The sequence below is a fragment of the Muscardinus avellanarius genome (genome assembly GCF_963383645.1).
Source record: "Muscardinus avellanarius genome assembly, chromosome: 11".
Lineage (NCBI taxonomy): Eukaryota > Metazoa > Chordata > Mammalia > Rodentia > Gliridae > Muscardinus > Muscardinus avellanarius.
The window spans coordinates 23966456-23984747 of NC_137797.1; the positions used below are offsets into that span (position 1 = coordinate 23966456).

The 18292-nt window shown below is 49.8% G+C and overlaps 1 protein-coding gene across 17 annotated transcripts in view; it reads left to right on the plus strand.

Annotated features, from left to right (window-relative positions):
* ANKS1B (ankyrin repeat and sterile alpha motif domain containing 1B) overlaps positions 1 to 8375 on the plus strand; it is a gene marked incomplete at both ends in the record, with an annotated part of 1119409 nt that extends 1111034 nt beyond the window's left edge. For 10 of the 17 annotated variants that reach the window (XM_080705700.1, XM_080705709.1, XM_080705713.1 and 7 more), the window contains 2 exons: positions 4588 to 4755; positions 8265 to 8375. In XM_080705700.1, coding sequence (XP_080561826.1) covers positions 4588 to 4755; positions 8265 to 8375 — 279 coding nt within the window. The remainder of the gene's footprint in view (positions 1 to 4587; positions 4756 to 8264) is intronic. The other 7 variants (XM_080705710.1, XM_080705711.1, XM_080705714.1 and 4 more) reach the window with 1 other exon arrangement.
* Between the last annotated feature and the right edge of the window lie 9917 nt (positions 8376 to 18292).

The window sequence follows — 18292 nt, forward strand, 5'->3', positions numbered from 1 at the left end:
TGTTGATGGATCAGGGCAAATCGCAAAGAACACCCTTCTCCCGAAGGCAGCCTCCCACCCGACCTCGCCTGAGATCCAGAAAACTACACGGCTGTTAGATACCTTTACCTCAGCTGAGATGCAGGGGCCACCGGGAGCTGCATTTGTTATTTAAAAGTATACAGAAGTCTTTATTTTATTTCAAGTATAGTTCTAAGTGGTCAAGTGTACAACCTGTCAGAACACCTAAGTTCAAATCCCAGCTCAGCCAGGAGCTAGGTGAGTGTGTGTGTGTGTGTGTGTGTGTGTGTGTGTGTGTGTGTATCCTTCTGTCTTGACCTCCCAAGTAGTGGGATTACAGGTGTGCACCAACATACTTTGGCTTATTTAACCAAATAATTTCTGAGCTTAATTATTTCAAGTGCAAAGCAGGAATTCTACGCCTACAGCATAGAGCTGTTGCTAGGGCTGAATGAGATGGTCCTTGTAGAACACTGATCACACAGTAAATAGTAAATGGTAGCCAGTGTTATCAACTAGTAAGGTGGTTACTGCATGTGGTATCACCTGCATTTTTATTTTTTTATGTTTGGTGGTGCTGAGGATGGAACCCAGGAGCATTCTACCTCCGAGTTATACCTCCAGCCCTATTTTTTATCCTTTATTTTGAAACAGGGTCTCACTAAGTAGCTGAGGCTGGCCATGAACCCCCAACCCTCCTGTCTCAGCCTCCTGAATGATAGGATTACAAGCGTGAGCCACCATGCCCAGTTTGCCTGCATTTTGAGAAGAAAATGAGACTACAAGGATGCACTTTCCAGTAATCCCCTCCCCACACCCGCACACACCTCTCCCTCCTCCTCGTGTGCAAGCCTGCTTGTCCACACACCTGCTACCTCTCATTAGTGGTCTGTATACGGTAGAAAATACTACTTCGGGCCACTTGCCATGGTGTATCTTGAGACTCCTGCTGGGAAGGCCAGGCAAGTCACTAAGCTTTGAGAAGCTATGTGAAGCAGAAGGAGGCATGGTCGACCACGCCGGCCAGGTGGCAGTGCTGGAGTGACCTGAGGTCATGAATGTACAGCCAAGTAAGCTTCATTATACCCGGGAAGTTGGCAACCAGCGATGACAGCGTGGCGGTGCTGACCTAGAAGGACACCACAGCTCTGTGGTCCGGACCAGCAGACGTGGAAAGACACCCGCGTGCTACTGTGACCCTGGGACAGGCTGGGTCACGGGCCTCAGCTTCACCAGAGCTGGGGCAGGAGTGGCTCCAGGACTGGGCTCCCGCAGCAAGGACTGGCAGGCTCACTTTGTGTTGCCTGAACGAGGCTCCAGCCAGCCTGCCTTAGCATGGCGTGGCGCTCAGTTGCGGATTGTGTAACAAAACACCCCAAAATGTCGTGGCACAAAACGGCAGCCACTTCATCATGCTCATGGTCCTGTAAGTCAGAAATTTGGGCTGGGCACGGCAGCTGTGCTCCTCTCTGCTCAGCATCTGGGGCCTCCGCTGGGGCAGCTCACATGGCCACAGGTGCTGGGGTAGCTGAGCTGGGGTGGTCTGCGGGGGGCTCGGGTCTCCTCCCCGTGCTGTCTGCTGGGCAGCTCATGCGCTCCTGCACCTGGGACCTGTGCTGGGGCAGCTGGAGTGCTGCTCTGCAGGAAGCCTCTCCTTGGGCTTGGCTTGGCTTAGTATGGCGACCTCAGGGTGATCAGACTTTTGACACAGGACTGGGTCCCCCAGAGAGAGTGCTCCAAGAGTCCCAGACAGAGGCTGCAAGACTCCCGCACTCTATATGATGACAGGATTCTCCTTACATCATTAATATAATTGATGTTGTATTCTTAATGTCACTAAATCCTGTTGCAGTATAATTTTCAGCCTTTGTCCCAATAGAGCACCCTGCTCTGATGATAACAACTCTCCTCCAGCTGCACACAGTGGGACTGTTGACAAGAGAGGCAGGGAGCATATCCCTGCAGAGGGGCTCCCTGCCCATCCAGTGCAAGTCCTCAGGCTGAGGTGTAGCTCAGGGGTAGAGGGCTTGCCTGGCACGTGCAAGACCCTGGGTTTAATCCCCAGCACTACGAGAGACAGACAGACAGACAGACAGACAGACAGACCGACCTTGAGTTCCATCTGGCAGGCACCCATTCCCACTAGGACCCTGGTATGCCGGGACCAGCAGCCCTCAGCAGGCATGTCGGGGCCCGTGGGCCTCCCTGACAGCCAGCGTCTACACCTCACACATTAAGGCTGCAGAAGAGGATGGTAACAACATCCAGCTCTTTGCTATTCACAATCCTAAAAGAAAAGCATTCCAAAGTGAATCAAAAGCAAGAAGTCAAGCAGAGTCCAGACCAAACCAGGAGAGGCCATTTGGCAGAAACCCTTCCCCCAGTCTGGTCTCTTGTCTCTTATTCAAGCAGTTTCCTAATACCAGGAACTAACTCTAAGAGGTTGTAAAACCTCACAGTTTCTCATAACACCCATGCGAAAACTCTCACCTGCTCAAATGAGCAGCGTGGGTTTGCAGGTGAAGACACTGGAGCTGGAAGCGGATCTCACTTCTGGGAACCCATTTTAGACTACTGATGATAGAAAAATTCGCACTCTCTAAGCTCCACTGCCCTAGCACGTAAGGGTCAGTGAACCCTGCCTTTCCCCTCGTCCAGTATCTCCTACCCATGGCACGAATATATGCCGGGTGTCCCCCGCGGATGGACACCCACCATCTCCCACAGCGGCGATGAACACAGTGACTCCACTTTCTGCTGACCCTGGGGAGTCAGAAGCCCCAACCACCTCCGCGGGGACCCGCGGCAAGGCTGACGGGGCCACGCGCCCAGGGGAGGCAGGGGCAAGGCTGCCTTCTTTGTGCTGCGATGCCCAGAGCTGTCTCCCCGTCCTCTTCCGCTATCATTTGTGGCTGTGTTACTAATTTACTAGCAGACACAGAGCTGTGTTCCAGTGTCGGGATGGGATGGGCTTGCCGGGCAAGGTGCAGTATCTCCGGCCTCAGGCGTCTGTCTCAGAGAGTCATTATTTCCTAACAAGCAGCTCCGAGGTGCTCAGAGGCATTCTCTCCCGCTTGGTTCTAGGACCATGACAACTGATCTGGCATCAGCCGGAAATACGGCAGGTCTAGAATCCGCGGGCCTCTCCCACATGGCCTCAGAAAGCCATCCCATAATCCCCTGTACACCCTCCCCCATGGGAACAGAGCCTGACACTCGTCCCAGCAGTGAGGCAGTTGGGCTCCCAGGGTGCCTGGGGAGGGTGGAGGTAGGCATAAATGGAGAGACCCGAGCTGCAGGGAAAACAGAAGGCTACGTCGGTGATTTTGAGACACCACAAGGAAACATTCATAGAATGGACGTTCAGAGAATGAGAACTCGGGATAGATGGTGCCGGCTTTCAGCTGGTGCAGTGACCTGGAGAATATTCTCAAGGACCGGTACGCACCTATTTTTGTTTTCGATGTGCAGTGACCGCAGAGTGTTGTGGGAACCCTGCCTTTGGGGCCCAGGTCACGTTGTCTCAGTGACAGAAGGCAGGGTAGAGCTGCAGTTGGAAGAGAAGGCCAAATCAAAGATAGGCATCTGTAGATGTGAAGAGAAAAAAGTCAGAAATCATTCCGAGAGAAAAAAATGGAACGTCCAAAGAAGAAAACCTCCTAAGCCGGCTGTGGTAGCGTACCTGTAACCCCAGTACTTGGGTACCTAAGACAGAACGATCACAGGTTTGAGGACAATCTCAGCAACCTAGTAAGACTCTCAGCAACCTAGCCAGGCCCTGTTTCAAAATAAAAAATAAAATAAAATAGGGCTGAGAGTATAGCTCAGAGGTAGAATGCCCCTGCTGGGTTCAATCCCCAGTACCAAAAAGAAAAGAACCTCCCAGGTGTGGCTCAGTATGGCGTTCTAGCCCAAGAGACTCTCTTGTCTCTTACTGATTTGATGATAAAATATAGAGCGGACTCACAGGGAGAGCAAAAGCCTCAAGAAACCGGTAGCTAATTGGCCCTGCTTGAGCTCTGCTGGCACAGCCCGCCGCTGCAGCCGCGACGCTCCACACCGAATGACTAATGCCTCTCCCCTCAGCCTAAATTAGATTTTGATTGTGTTTTGTAGATGTTCACTGAATCACAGATGTTTGAGGTAAAAAGACCCAAACTTCTCAGGAACACCTCCTGTGGAGTGTGTGGGATCAGCCTCACAGGCCCTGGCTGAGCCAAAACCAGTAACCCCTTCACTCCCGAGCCCTCGGAGCAGAACCTGCTCCCCAGGGTCTGTCTGGAGAGGCCCTGGAGCCGAGGGGTCCCACGTGACAGGGTTCACGGGGGGTTGGGGGGTCCGGCTCCTCCTCGTGGCTGGGGACCAGTGTGTCTGCCACCCTGACAACCAGTGCCTATGTAGATGCCAAATGGAGAGTGTCCTGTACATAGCCCATACAAAGATTTCCTCTGCGTCGCTGTAGCCCCAGAGTGGGAGGGGGTAGTTTAAGGTCCTCGCCAGCCCATCTCCTAAGGTGTTCCCCAGCTCTTTCACCCATTCTGATTTGGAGTATGCCTGGAGTGAACTGCCTTCTCCTTCTGCTTGCAGAATTTAGCCTACGAAATCATCTTAACACTGGGACAGGCCTTTGAAGTCGCTTACCAGCTAGCGCTACAAGCAAGAAAAGGAGGACATTCCTCCACACTTCCGGAAAGCTTTGAAAACAAACCCTCCAAACCCATCCCCAAGCCCCGCGTTAGCATCCGCAAGTCAGTGGTAAGTAGAAGATAGAGACGCTCGCAAAAACCATTAGCAGGAGGAAAGGGGGCCGCACGGTGTGGACACCAGCCTTTCCCCAACCCCAACTCCAGGGCCGCCTCCTGGCAAAGCCTTGAAGAACCCTCTGCTTGAACCAGGCTCCCACGCCCTGTAGCACCCAGGTGAGGGAGGGTGCGTGCAAGCCCAAGGTGCTGTCCCTGGTGACTCTTACCTGCAGGCAGAGGAGAGCTTGGGGACAAAGTCCCCCGAGGCCTCCCCCGGGGAGCAAGGCCTTTCTAAAGCCCCTGGCCTCCAGAGAGACCCACAGAGCTCACTGTGAGCATGTCCTTGGTACCCAGCTGGCAGGAGCTAGGTGCGCGAGCTGTGCTGTGTTGGGCAAGGCTGGGCATTGTCTCTGAGAGGTGTCTGCCCCCCAGCAGCTGAGCTCCCTGCGGAAGGTCCAGCTGCTTCCTCTGCCTTTCCCAGGATTCCTTCCTTTCCCATCCCAGGCTCTGCAGACCCTCTGGCCCTGCAAGATCAGGTGACCCCATAGCGGCTTCCTCTGGTAGTAGCAACACCCCAAAGTTGGGGAGTTCCCAGCCAGCCTCCCACCTGTGTCCTGCTGTCTGCCTGCATCCTAGAAACCCCCGGTGCTTGCACTGGGTCAGCCTTAGAACCCACTGCCCTCTCAGCCCCAAGGCCTCCCACATGGGCCTCTCTCCCACCAGCCCCCATCCCCAGGGTCATGGGGAAGAGCAGACAACATGCCCAGTGTTGACAGAGCACGCGGCCTCTTGCTTACGCCCTCCTTGCGGCCCCAGTCCTGTTGTGATTCTTGGCAACACTGACATCCACAGGGCTGATCCCCCCTTCGGGCGTCTGGCCTCTCTGTTCTCTGAGTTTTCTTCTTTTCCTCCACACCCAGCTTCTCATGCCAGCCCATCACCCATGGCTATGTGGCACCCATAACTGCACCGTCGGTCCCTGGCCCCCTACCCCAGCCCCTCCACTCCCAGGTCCCCCTGCAGCCTGGACTCACCCCCAGAACTCCCACCGTACACATTCAGCTTCTTCTTGAGCACCCCCACTTTGAGGTTTAACAGATGTGGGAAACTTGGTACGTCCCAAACAACATTTTTGACTTGCCTCTCAGAGTGGCTTCTCTGCCCATCTTCCCAGCTCCATAAAAGGCACAACCATGCCAGGCGTGGTGGCGCACGCTTGTAATCCCCACACTTGGGAGGCTGAGACAGGAGGATCGCACAAGTTCGAAGCCAGCCTCAGCTACTTATTGAGGCTCTCGGGAACTTAGTGAGACCCTGTTTCCAAATAAAATAGAAAAAATAGGTCTGAGAGTATAGCCCGGAGGTAAAAAAAAAAATAAAAATAAATTAAAAAAAATAAAGCCCATGGGTTCCACCCCCAGTACCACCACCAAAAAAAAAAAAAGGCACAACCTTTCCCCATGCTGCCCGGGTCTGAAATCTACAAGTTGTCCCCATGCCCGTCTTGCCCACACCTCTGTATCCAGCCCCAAGAGCAGGGCCCCTTCCCTCCACACTCAAAACGCACCTGCCCACTGCCTGTCGCTTTCCCAGTCCCAGCCACCACCTGTCATGAAGCCCACAGCCACACACCTGCCAGCAGACCCTTGACCCACACGGTGCAGAGCAGCTCATGCCCCACACCCCAAAACCAGGACCTAACTTCTCACCACACGCAGCGCCCGGGCCTTCCCGTCCCCGCCTGCCCCCTCCACTGGAAGATCTTCCCCTGATGTGGCCCGGCCGGCTCCATCTTGTCATTCAGGGCTCAGTCACTGGATGAGGATGTTTCTGACCACCCATTCTGGGGCAGCCGACCAATCACGCTCAAGCAGGTTTTCCCTCTTACCTCTGCGAAGCATTTGTTAGTTAAGATAGCTCGCTTATCGCTTGCTATGGCCACTCTTCCTCCACAAAAAGAGAAGCTTCGTGTACACAGAGACCTCCTGTGCTCAGCCATCCCTCGGCCGCTCCAAGGCCCACGGCTGGGTGGGAGCAGCCGCAGATGAAGAACTGAGGGACTGGGGCTGGGTCGGCGAGTGTGTCTTCGAAAGGGATAAGGCTGAATGTCCAGGAGAGCACAGAATGTCTGGAGGATCATCTCTTAGACTCGTGTTCCTTCTCACGTGGGCTGGGTGCGTCTGCCCGTGGCAGGTGGCCCCCTCCGACGTTCCCGCGGTCCCCACAGACTTCATCCAGAGGAGCACTAAGGGCCGGATGCCAGGCAGGCTCACAGGATAGGCAGCTAGGTGTCTTCACGGGGAAACAAAATACAGAGTGAGTAAGATGGTGTTTTTCCTGCCTCGGGATCTGTCCCCCAGGGCTGGCATCAGTATTCCATTTCCCCTGGCTCCAGTTGTTCATTGTTTAAAAAAAAATGCACCATCCTAAGAATAAGTGAAATCCTCCTCTTGGGCTATGGAGACTCAGTCAAACCCCATGGAAGGCAGAGGTTCTGCCCTGGACGGCCGCCAGCTCAGAGAAAAAGGGGAGGCGCTCCAAGCTCCCTGGCCTGGCCTGGGTGGAGACACCAAGGAGGATGGTGCAGCTGGGCGAGGACTCACCCAGGCCCTTTGCCCCTTCCTCAGCAGTGCCCTGTCTGTGCGCACGTGCGCACGCGTGCGCACACACACACACACACATCCCCATTTTACTATATGGCTGGGTCTGAGTCAAGGCCAGGCCTACTGGTCTTCACCCTCGGCTTCCCGTCCCCTCCAGTCGCCCACTCTGCGCAGCGCTGCAGCCTCTCCAGTGGCCACTTTCCCTGACCGCCGCTCTGGCACCTGCCACCCCCGTCCTGGGTGCCCCCGCCTCCCGCCTCAGCCAGGCAGGCATTAGCCGGCTTCCAGGCCACCATAAACCACCGCCTGGCTGTCTTCAGTGTTTATCAACAAGTGCTAACTGGGTTGAGCTTTCCCAAGTGTGGGGGAGACAGCTGTGAGCCGCACAAAGCCGGGCCCTCCCAGCACCCATGGTAGCAGAGGGTGAATAGATACCATGTTAGTGATGATGGAAAGTCGGGGTGCCCTCTCGTGGGGGGGTAACCAGGCACGGCTACTAAGAGAAGATCAGGAAAGTCGGGGTGCCCTCTCGCGGGGGGTAAGCAGGCACAGCTGCTAGGTGAGGAGAGGGCTTGGTTGAGTAGTGTCTTGAGGAGGGCAATGCGCAGAAGTCCAGCTAGGAGGCGGTGCTGTGAGCCAGCCTCACCCAGGGCCAGGCTTTTCTGGACTTGGCTTTTGGGCCTCTCATCTGGGCCGTGTTTCTGTCTTTGTCCCCTTCCATGCACCCTGGGGACGAGGCCAGGCCTGACCAGTGAGGTCCAGGGCTGCGCAGAGCTGGAGGGCACAGCGCTGGGGCAGCTGGTCCAGGTGGACACGTGGCCTGGGCCCGGGAGGGAGGGAGGGAGGGAGGGAGGGAGGGAGGGGTGCTGCTGTGGCCACACACTGCTGGCTAACAGGCATCAGCCTTTCTGTTCTAAAGCAGATCGACCCGTCTGAGCAAAAGACTCTGGCCAATCTGCCGTGGATCGTGGAGCCGGGGCAGGAAGCCAAGAGGGGCATTAATACCAAGTATGAAACCACGATTTTCTGATAGTCGCCGTCCTCGCGTCCTCGTGGCGCCTTGCTCGCCCAGCGGTCCGGAGCAGGAGCAGGCTTTCCTTTGCGCCTCCGTTCCCACCCAGCCCAGGAGGAAGACTGCTCCGCTCGGGTGGCCTTGTCACGGGCGGGAGGCCGCTGGCCATTCCTGGGGAAGTTCTTTCTGCACCAGTGACGGAAAACGCAACCCAGACTCTCCAGCCGCAGCCCCGAGGGGCGCGGGCGAGGGTCCCGGGCCTCCCTCCAGGACCTCCTTGGACCACCCCAGCACGCTTTGCTTTAGTTGGGGATCAGACCTTTTTCTAAAAAACAAAAAGTGAAGGGGATGCTAATACTGCCTAAAAGTATAACAAATCTTGGGTTTAGTTTTCACTGTCAGCAGTTTTAAAGGTAAAAACCAGAACTAGCCCCATAAAAGCATCTGTAAAATCTTTCTATCACTAAGGATCAACGTTTAATGCAAAAAAGATAAAAAAAAGAAACCATGATTGCCAGAAAATTCTGTTTCCCAATTTCTATATTTGTGGATTTTATATGTAATCAGCTATGTCGAATAATGAAAACCTTTAAATCTCATGGTTGATTCAAACATTTAAAAATTATTTAAAACAGAATTTATTATGCACAGAAAAAAATGTGTCTTGTACTAAATATTTTTCTTAAAAGAATGTTTCATTAATGCATTAATAAGAAAACTAGGTTAGTTGTGCAGGATGTTTCCGGGTTCATTTCAAATAACTAAATTTCTACTACCAAGAGGACTGGATCAGCTGTGGTGAAATCCTGATAGTGTTCACAGAGCAGGAGACCCCCGGCACGCACACTGGCGTTGTCCGAAAGTGCTAACGCAGCCATACACCTGCAGAGATCGTTTTTTTTTAATATTCACAGTGTTTTAAAGAACATGTTTAAAATAATAATAATCTAGGGCTCCTGCTGTCAAGATTTCTGTTATGGAAACCTTGTTTGAGAAAGGTGTTAATAAAATTCTATTGCAAAAATTCTTTTCTAGAAAAAATAAATACAAAAAAAAGAAATTCCAAAGTAATAAAACTTTTCTTGAAACAGACAAAAAAAAATGTTTGCTTACTATTTGATTAAATAATATTTACTTACATTTCTTTAAGGTATTTTAATTTTTTTAATGTCTCTGTGAAGTATTTGTATGATACCATAATGTATATTTATGTAGAATCAAATTATATAAACAGTACCAATATCATTATAGAAAAATAACATTTAAATGTATATTGTTCTAACCAATCACATTGTGAATCATTTTGAAATTCATTATAGAGATATTGATAAATTGTGGAATTGTCTTAATTTTTTTATTAACCAATATTATTTAAACCCGAGTTTATTAGTTACATTTATCAGTTGGTGAGTTTTGAAGAATAACTAAATTTTATTTCAAACTGACAAATGTATATGGTTTTAGTTCAGTGTTGAAGAATTTTAATACAATATTAAATTACTTGAACTGAACAGTTCCTTGTATATATTTTGCCTATTCACTGTTGATATGTATGTAGTCACATGAGAGTAAAATAACACTAAAATATGGTACCAAAAGGAAATTGTATAGGAGCAAAGTAAATAGTAGCTTTGCTGAAACAGAAGCATATTGAAGCATATGTGTAAATAAGCTTGGGCTTCCAGTTATAAATTTTGTAATTTTTGTCATTATTTATATCCTATAAAAAAGCACACAAAATAAAACAGAAGTTGTACAGCCGCTGGCGCTTGGCTCATTCTGTGAGCTCCTCCCCACTTCCCTGAGGAGAGAACCCAACCCAAGGCCCCTCGGCACACACAGCTGAAGGAACTTTTCAAACTGGCTAAACTGGGGAGAAAGTTCGCTCATTTCCAGGTTCAACCATACTGCTAAAAGAAAAGCTGGCCTCTGACGCTTGAATTTCAGTCAAAGACTTCCATTGACTTTGTATTCAGATATTAAAGTTGGTTGTAAGGAGGATTTGCCAAAATAGAAAATGCTAAAAGAGAGCAGACTCCCAGACTGGGTCATATCTATAGCATAACATAGATGGTGAGTTTGGGAAAAGGTCATCTACGTGTCCGTCAGTCCTTCCATTTTGCCTACAGCACATGCGCCAGCTGTAAGGCCCGTGACTGGGCCCACAGTGAGCCCTGCTGGATCCTGTTGTCCATGATGCAAATGCATCTGTGTCCTGTGACCTTCAGGAAAAGAGCTCCCTGCAGCCTGACCCAAGTCTGTTGCCCTCAGAAACCCATGCCAAATGGGCTTTGATGCACCTTTGGGCTGGGGTTTTAAACTGGAGCAACTCCACTCGGTTACTTGGGCCCCATTTTTTCTTTGGTGGCCAAGAGGCCAGCGATCCTATTTGCTAATTTCTTCATATCAAATGCATATTTGTATCTGTAATAGTCTCAGCGCGAAGCAGGTGACTCGCTCCAATTGGGATAATTTAATGAGTAGAATATTTGCATAGGTATTACGGAAACCGTGGGCTGTAACAGCCTGAGGAGGAAAGAGAGCAGAAGGAGACTATGGCAGGGTGCTCCCTCAGCTTGGGGAAACGGACAACAACAGTGGCTCTCAGAGGGGAAACCAGGATTTAAAGACCCTCATCTCAGCTGGGCGTGGAGGCACGTGCTTGCAGTCCCAGTCCTCAGGAGCATGAGACAGGAGGACCGCAGGTTCAAGGACAGCCTCAGCAACTTAGGAAGACCCTGTTTCAAAATAAAATATAGCTGGGGATGTAACTCAGAGGTAGAACATCCCTGGGTTCTATCCTGTGTGTGTGTCTCTGTCTCTGTCTGTCTGTCTGTCTGTCTGTCTCTCTCTCTCTCTCTCTCTCTCTCTCTCACACACACACACACACACACACACACACACACACACACACACCACAACTGATCTTAAGCTCTAACCCCTACCTTGTGTGATCCGAACCCACACAATTTCGGACCACACGAGTTTGGATCCAGGAAGTTGGCAGGATGGGGTCTGGAAAATCAGCCCAAAGAGCCAGCCCAGCAACTGAAGGAAGGGATTTGTAGCTGAATTTCTTGAGGGATCATTTGATACCTTGCTAATTGCAGTAACTGAAGGGTAGGAGACTGGGGTCCTTGAATGCTAACATTAGTCGAAAAAACACTTGAGTTCAATTGCTCCATTTAATCTTATTCTTAAATTATATTCTGTGATAAATTTGGGCAAAGTAACCCTATGAAAATCATGCCCAGTCAGTTCATTAATAAGTCATGGAAGTGATTTTTCTCAAGACACACCAGATTTTCTCAACTTGGAAGACTTAGGAATATTGCCAGCATACCTAAAATTGGGATAAGATGGAGCAGAAGACAGGCTTAGAGGAGGAACACATGGCTACATTCCCAAAAATCAATAAAAATCCACACTTGGACTCAAAGTAACCTTGCTCCTATTTCTGAAAAGAAATTAAAATTGGATAAGTTGATCTAGCCTCCAAAGTACTGAAATATGATAACCATGTTCAGAAATCTATATGGAATTTTTAAAAAGCCTTTTTAAAGACATTACATTTTTAGTTCTCTTTTTATATAGGCTCTTCAATGAGTATGTTTCCTATAAAAAGCAATCTGATGGTTATAAACACATTTTCTTAAAATAAAATTGGGTAACGAGCCAACACAGGCCTGTATAGCTCACCCCACACTGTATCCAACCCTGGCTCCCTGTGCCCAGCTGGCCAGGCCTCAAAGCAATTGGACCCACACATCGGGCTGCCCCAGCAACAGTCCTGCTTCCCACCGAAAGCATCCGAGGCTGGCTGAGCATGCCATGAGCCCGCTCAGGCCTCCTGCCCGCTCACAGCCCGCATACTGCGTGATCCCATCAGTACCCATGAGCCAGAACTTGTTCTTGTGGTTGAATTACCCTAAGGCTCTGGTGGCAACCTGAGGAGCTCCAGTTCCACTTAACTGTCTCCTGTCTTCATCTCTAGTCAATCTCTTTATCGAGAATTCGCTCTGGACCCGATTGGCGCCATTGTCCTTTACATTGCTTCTGCAGAAAGCAGCTCACATACCCCACAGGCTGCACCTGGTGTGGAACTCACAGGGAATCACAGCCACAAAGTATTTATTATCCAAACAGTTTTATTTTTCCTCTCCAAAGCCCTCCCCAAAAAACTGTATCTGTAAAAGCTGCAAGGGCATTTAGCTTTCCAAGAGGAGCTCAGGACTAATGACAGATGCTAAGATGCATGCCTGAGGCTGAAATAGAGACCCTGCACTTATCAGCTCCAGGGCTGTGGCCAGCTGCCGCGGCTGAGGACCCATCGGAGCCCTACGTGGGTCAGACCGCAGAGGAACATGGGGGTCTGATGACAGACGTCGAGAGCCCAGCGGAGCCCTGAGCTTGTTACCTGTCCTACCGGCCAGGAAATCTCTCCGTCAGCTCTTAACAACCAAAGTCAGCTCACAACGTGGTCATAGAAACAGCTCAGAGCAATGCATATTCAATACTCAATTTAATTGTCCTCTGGATGTCTCGGGGATTCAATCAAGGGACCCCGCAGCTGCTCCCTGGGGAGCCTCCTGCAACCGGCAGTTCTCCTCGCAAGGGGCAATAAGGGAAGCTCTCCTCCCAAGGGGGCAGCGAGGGAAGTCAAGACGCCCCCAGTAAGACGCCATATCAGTTTCCTGACATTTGAGAGGTTGATTTCTCTCTGATGCTCAAAAGTGCATGCTTGGATGTTTTGAGAGAAAGAAAAAAAATCCCAATGTGTTAGGCGTTGAGTCAGGGAGACTGGGAAGGCAGAATCAGTAGCAGGAACTTCAGGAACCCCACGTCAGCGGGTTATTTCTGGGGTGTGGGTTTCAGGGGTGGCGGGCTGCCTATCCAAATGCCTTTAGAGCCACATAGGAGGGGCACACAGTAACCTAAAGGGGACGGCTGTCAGTTCCCGCTGATTGTGGCCATGCAGAAGAGGGCGACAAATTTTCTTTTCTTTTTTCTTTCTTTTTTCCAGTACTGGGGATGGAACCCAGGGGCTTTCTACCTCCAAGTATACTTCCAGTCCTAGTTTTTATTCTTTATTTTGAAACAGGGTCTCACTGAGTTGTAGAGGGCCTCACTAAGTAGCTGAGTCTGTCCGTGAACCACGATCCTCCTGTCTCAGCCTCCTGAATGCCGGGATTACAAGCATGCGCCACCACGCCAGGCTTGAGAGTGACAGATTTTCTAAAATAAAAATCTGGATTTTAGCTGGGCGTGGTGGCTCACGCTTGTAATCCCCGCGCTTGGGAGGCTGAGACAGGAGGATCACATGGGTTCAAAGCCAGCCTCAGCTACTTAGTGAGGCTTTCAGCAACTTAGTGAGACCCTCTTTCCAAATAAAATATAAAAAAGGTCTTGGGGAATAGCCCAGAGATAGAAAGCCTCTGGGTTCCACCCCCAGTATCAAAAAAAAAAAAAAAAATTCTGGATTTTAGCCGGGCATGGTGGCACACGCTTGTAATCCCCACGCTTGGGAGGCTGAGACAGGAGGATCGCGTAGGTTCGAAGCCAGCCTCAGCTACTTAGTGAGGATCTCAGCAACTTAGTGAGACCCTGTTTCCAAATAAAAATATAAAAAAGTCTGGAAGTATAGCCCGGAGGTAGAAAGCCTCTGGGTTCCACCCCCAGTACCACCAAAAAAAAAAAAAAAAAAAAATCTGGATTTTATGTAAAATCTTGGATTTTGAGAGGTTGACCAAGAAAAAAGGGAAAAAAAGAAAGAAAAAAAAGTGTTTAAGAAGTAAGTGTGAGCCAAGCTGGGCGTGGTGGCGCATGCTTGTAATCCCAGCATTTGGGAAGTTGAGACAGGAGGATGGCAGTTCATAGACAGCCTCAGCTACTACTTAGCGAGGCCCTTGGCAACTCAGTGAGACTCTGTTTCAAAATAAAAAATAAAAAAGCCAAGCATGGTGGCGCACGCTTGTAATCCCTGCGCTTGGGAGGCGGAGACAGGAGGATCACGCTGGTTCGGAGCCAGCTTCGCTGGCTTAAGAGACTCTGTTTCCACATAAAAATGTTAAAAAAAATAGGTCTGGGAGTGTAGCCCGTGGGAGTGTATCCCGGAGGTAGAAGGGCTTCCAGGAACCCCAGTACCACCAAAAAAAAAAAAAAAAAAAGTCTGAAAAAGGAGAATTACACATAGTTCATGGACAGCCTCAGCTACTTAGTGAGGCCTTTTGTAACTCAGTGAGACCCTGTTTCAAAATAAAGAATAAAAAAGTAGGGCTGAGGGTGTAGCTCAAAGGTAGAATGCCCCTGGGTTCCATCCCTAGCACTGCAAAATAAATAGGTATATAAATAAATAATTAAAAATAGAGCTGGGGTATAACTTGGGAGGTAGAATGCCTCTGGGTTCCATCCCCAGGAAAGAAAGAAAGAAAGAAAGAAAGAAAGAAAGAAAGAAAGAAAGAAAGAAAGAAAGAAGAGAGAGAAAGAAAGAGAAAGAAAAAAGTGTGAGGCAAATGTGGTGGTACACCCTTAGAATCCCAGTGATTGGGAGGCTGAGACGACAGAAGGATCCTAAGTTTGAGACCAGCATCAACAACTTAGTGAGAGTCTCAGAAATCTAGCAAGATCCCGCTGGAAAAATAAATAAATAAAAAGGGCTGGGGTATAGCTCAGAAGCAGAATGCCCCTGGGTTCAATCCCCAGTACTAAAAAAGAAGGAAGGGAAGGAGGGAGGGGGAGAGGTCAGGCCAAACAACAGGAGCTTGGTGTGGTCCACATTTTGCTTGTTCAGAAAACTTGCTCTATGACTCTGGATCCTATGAAGCTTCTTTCCTGAGATTCTATACAGCTAAGTATCCAGTTACTTCGAAGCTGGGAGGATGGGGCAAAAGAGGTCACTGACATTTGTTGAATTGCAATTTTACACCAGGTTGCTTTATAGGGGTATCAGTTAAAACTTGAACCCAGGGAGTCGGGCATGGTGGCACACACTTGTAATCCTAGTATTCGTGAGGCTAAGACTGGAGGATCGCAGTTCCCGAACAGCCTCAGCTACTTAGTGAGGCCCTCCGCAATTTAGTGAGACCCTGTTTCAAAATAAAGAATAAAAAAATAGGGCAGGAGGTGTAGCTTGAATGTCGGATGCCCCTGGGTTCCAGCCCGAGACTCGCAAAAAAAAAAAAAAAAAAAAAAAAAAAATTGAACCCAGGGATTAGTAACAAAGACCAGAACTAGTAGTATCTTAAACAGGGGAGTGGTTGAATTTCCTTGTGAAATGTGAACTTCAGAAACAGGCAGTATGGGTCTAGAAATGGTAGCTCTATAATATAGTCAAAATCCAAAGATCCAGCTGGATGTGGTGGTGCACAGCCACAATCCCAGTACTTGGGAGACGAGAGTATAGCCACAATCCCAGTACTTACAAGAGCTGAGAGCAGGTTGGGCAGGGACCACGTGCTGGCAAATCCAAAGCGTCACCCAGACGCTGCGGTCCACGTGGCTCCTGGCAGAACAGTCCGGCTGCTTACCTCAATCCTGATAGACACGCTGGTGGTGCGATCAGTCTACCAAAAGTAGACACTGCTCAGAGCAGAAGGCAGCATGGAGCTTGTCTTGGAGCTCAGTACTGACGCACCATGACAACGCGCTGGGGGAGCACATGGGGTGAATAATGGACTGAGAGCAGCACCGAGATGATGCTGGAGCCCAGAGGCCTCGGCGAGGAGGCCCAGGCAGTGTCACCAGGGAAGGCCGAGGCTGAACCCCCAGTTCCCCACTTGGGACCTATGACTTTTGCTCTCTGCATCTGTTTATATACCTGCAAAGGACAGGTAACTAACACCTCACAGCTGTGTCATGAGGATTCAATTAAAACAGGCTTGGAGATAGCCCTGCCTAGGCCCTGGCACCTAAAAGGTCCGCAAGAAACGTAGCTTCCTCTAAACGGGATTTGTTACGTCTCAGCAAGTGAACTGACATTGGGGTGAAGGGCTGAGAATCCCTGAGAAATGCGGGGAGACTAAACTAGGAACATCTCCAAAACCATCACATAAGGGAACTTTGATCTTCTCGGCTGCTGAAACCCAAGCCTTGGGGCCCCAGGCCACTCCACCTGCTCAAAGCGGGAACGTTCCACTCTCAGCTGTAACCGACACTCCATTCTTAGCAGGTCTGGGCCTTTCTGTAAAGAACATCGGGTTTGGATTCCTCTCCCAGTTAGCTGCCTTGGGTTTAGTTCTTCCTCCAACACCTGAGCGTGTCTACTCCGCAAGTCTGCCGACCACGATGCCGACGAACCAAGGGTTGGGCCACCAGCACGGGCAGGACCGCTGCTGGGATGGGGAGTGTGGACGCCCCTCTGACACCCACCTCCCAGTGTGCTCCGGCGCCATCGGTAGCTCAGAGCCACAGGCCCCAATTCAGGCCCTGGATGCTCTCTCTAGTTACAGACTCTTATCCTGGGCGACGAGAATTACAGAGGCAGATTTCCTATCGTTGCTACGTGACAAGCAGCATCCCCAGGCCTGAGAGCCTGATCTCACAAGTGAATTTGCAGCAAACACTGGCAGCTCGTTGTCTTAGATCCTACCTGAAATGGGAATTTCCTCAAGTTTTAATCTTCTCACAGGATCATCAAACTCATCATTGCACTTTTATTTTTGTTTATTTATTTATTGTGTGGGGGGAGCACTGGAGATGGAACCCAGGGGCCTTCTACCTCAGGGCTTCACTCCCAGACCTATTTTATATTTTACTTGGAAACAGGGTTTCACTAAGTTGCTGAGGCTGGCTTCGAACCTGCGTGATTCTCCTGTCTCAGCCTCCCAAGTACGAGGATTACAAGCGTCCACCCGGCCTGGCTATCATCAGACTTTTAAATACCATTAATTCACTGAAGATGACTTCAAAGGCCTGGTCTCTGGTGAGTCCCACAACGACTGCGATCCTCCCGCCCGTTCCAAGTGGTTAGACTCGGCCCGAAAGTGGCCGCTGTTCTGGTTCATGCATCTTAATGACCGTATAGCACCTCCACAGTCCTGAGAGGAGGGGCCGTGAGCAAGAACTCTATTCCAGTGACAATCTTCAGAGACTAAGAATTATTAGAAAATCATTTTCTCCTTCTCTGAAGGTCAGCAAGTACATTATAATATAAAACGTTTGGTGAATAACGGACGACGGCCATACTTGCTGACTGCGCACTCCAGGGACATGTTTATTCATGTCCTATAATTTGGCAGCAAACCTCTTTTATCCAAGTGAGGTTTTACTTTCTCTTAATGATGTTTCACAGTAAAATACCAAACTGAAATGGGAAGATAAAGAAAATGCTAGTGATGTGTGACAATTGAATTTGACGCCTTGTAATAGCCTACATGCATACAGGCACAGTAATTTCAGCCATTTGATGAAAGTTCATTGAGCTTGAATTAAAGGTCAACCTATGTTAGACTCTGGCTTAAAAGACTGGGCTTTTCAGGCACAGTGGCGCACACCTAGTACTTGGGAAGCTGAGACAAGAGGATCGTAGGTTCAATGCCAGCCTCAGCAACTTATCAAGACCCCGTTTCAAAATAAAATAATAAAAATAAAAAGGACTGGGAGTGTAGCTCCAAGGTAGAACACCTCTGGGTTCAATCTCCCTTACCAAAAAAATAAAAAAGACCTGGCTTTACCTAACAGTCCCACCCCCGCAATACACACACCCCAAGAGAAGAGAGTGCTACTGAGGGCGGGCGGGACAGACCTTCAGTCTTAGAGGTCATCTCAAAGAACGGAAAGATAAGAAGAAAAAAACTAAATGTGTCAGGGCCAGGGGCGGGATGGGGGGTACTAATGTGCCTGGCACTGGAGTAGAGGCTTGGGCCATGCAGGTAGATAGACAGGCGTGGAACACAGAGATAAAGGGATCGCCCAGGACCGCAGTAAGTGCAGGAAGC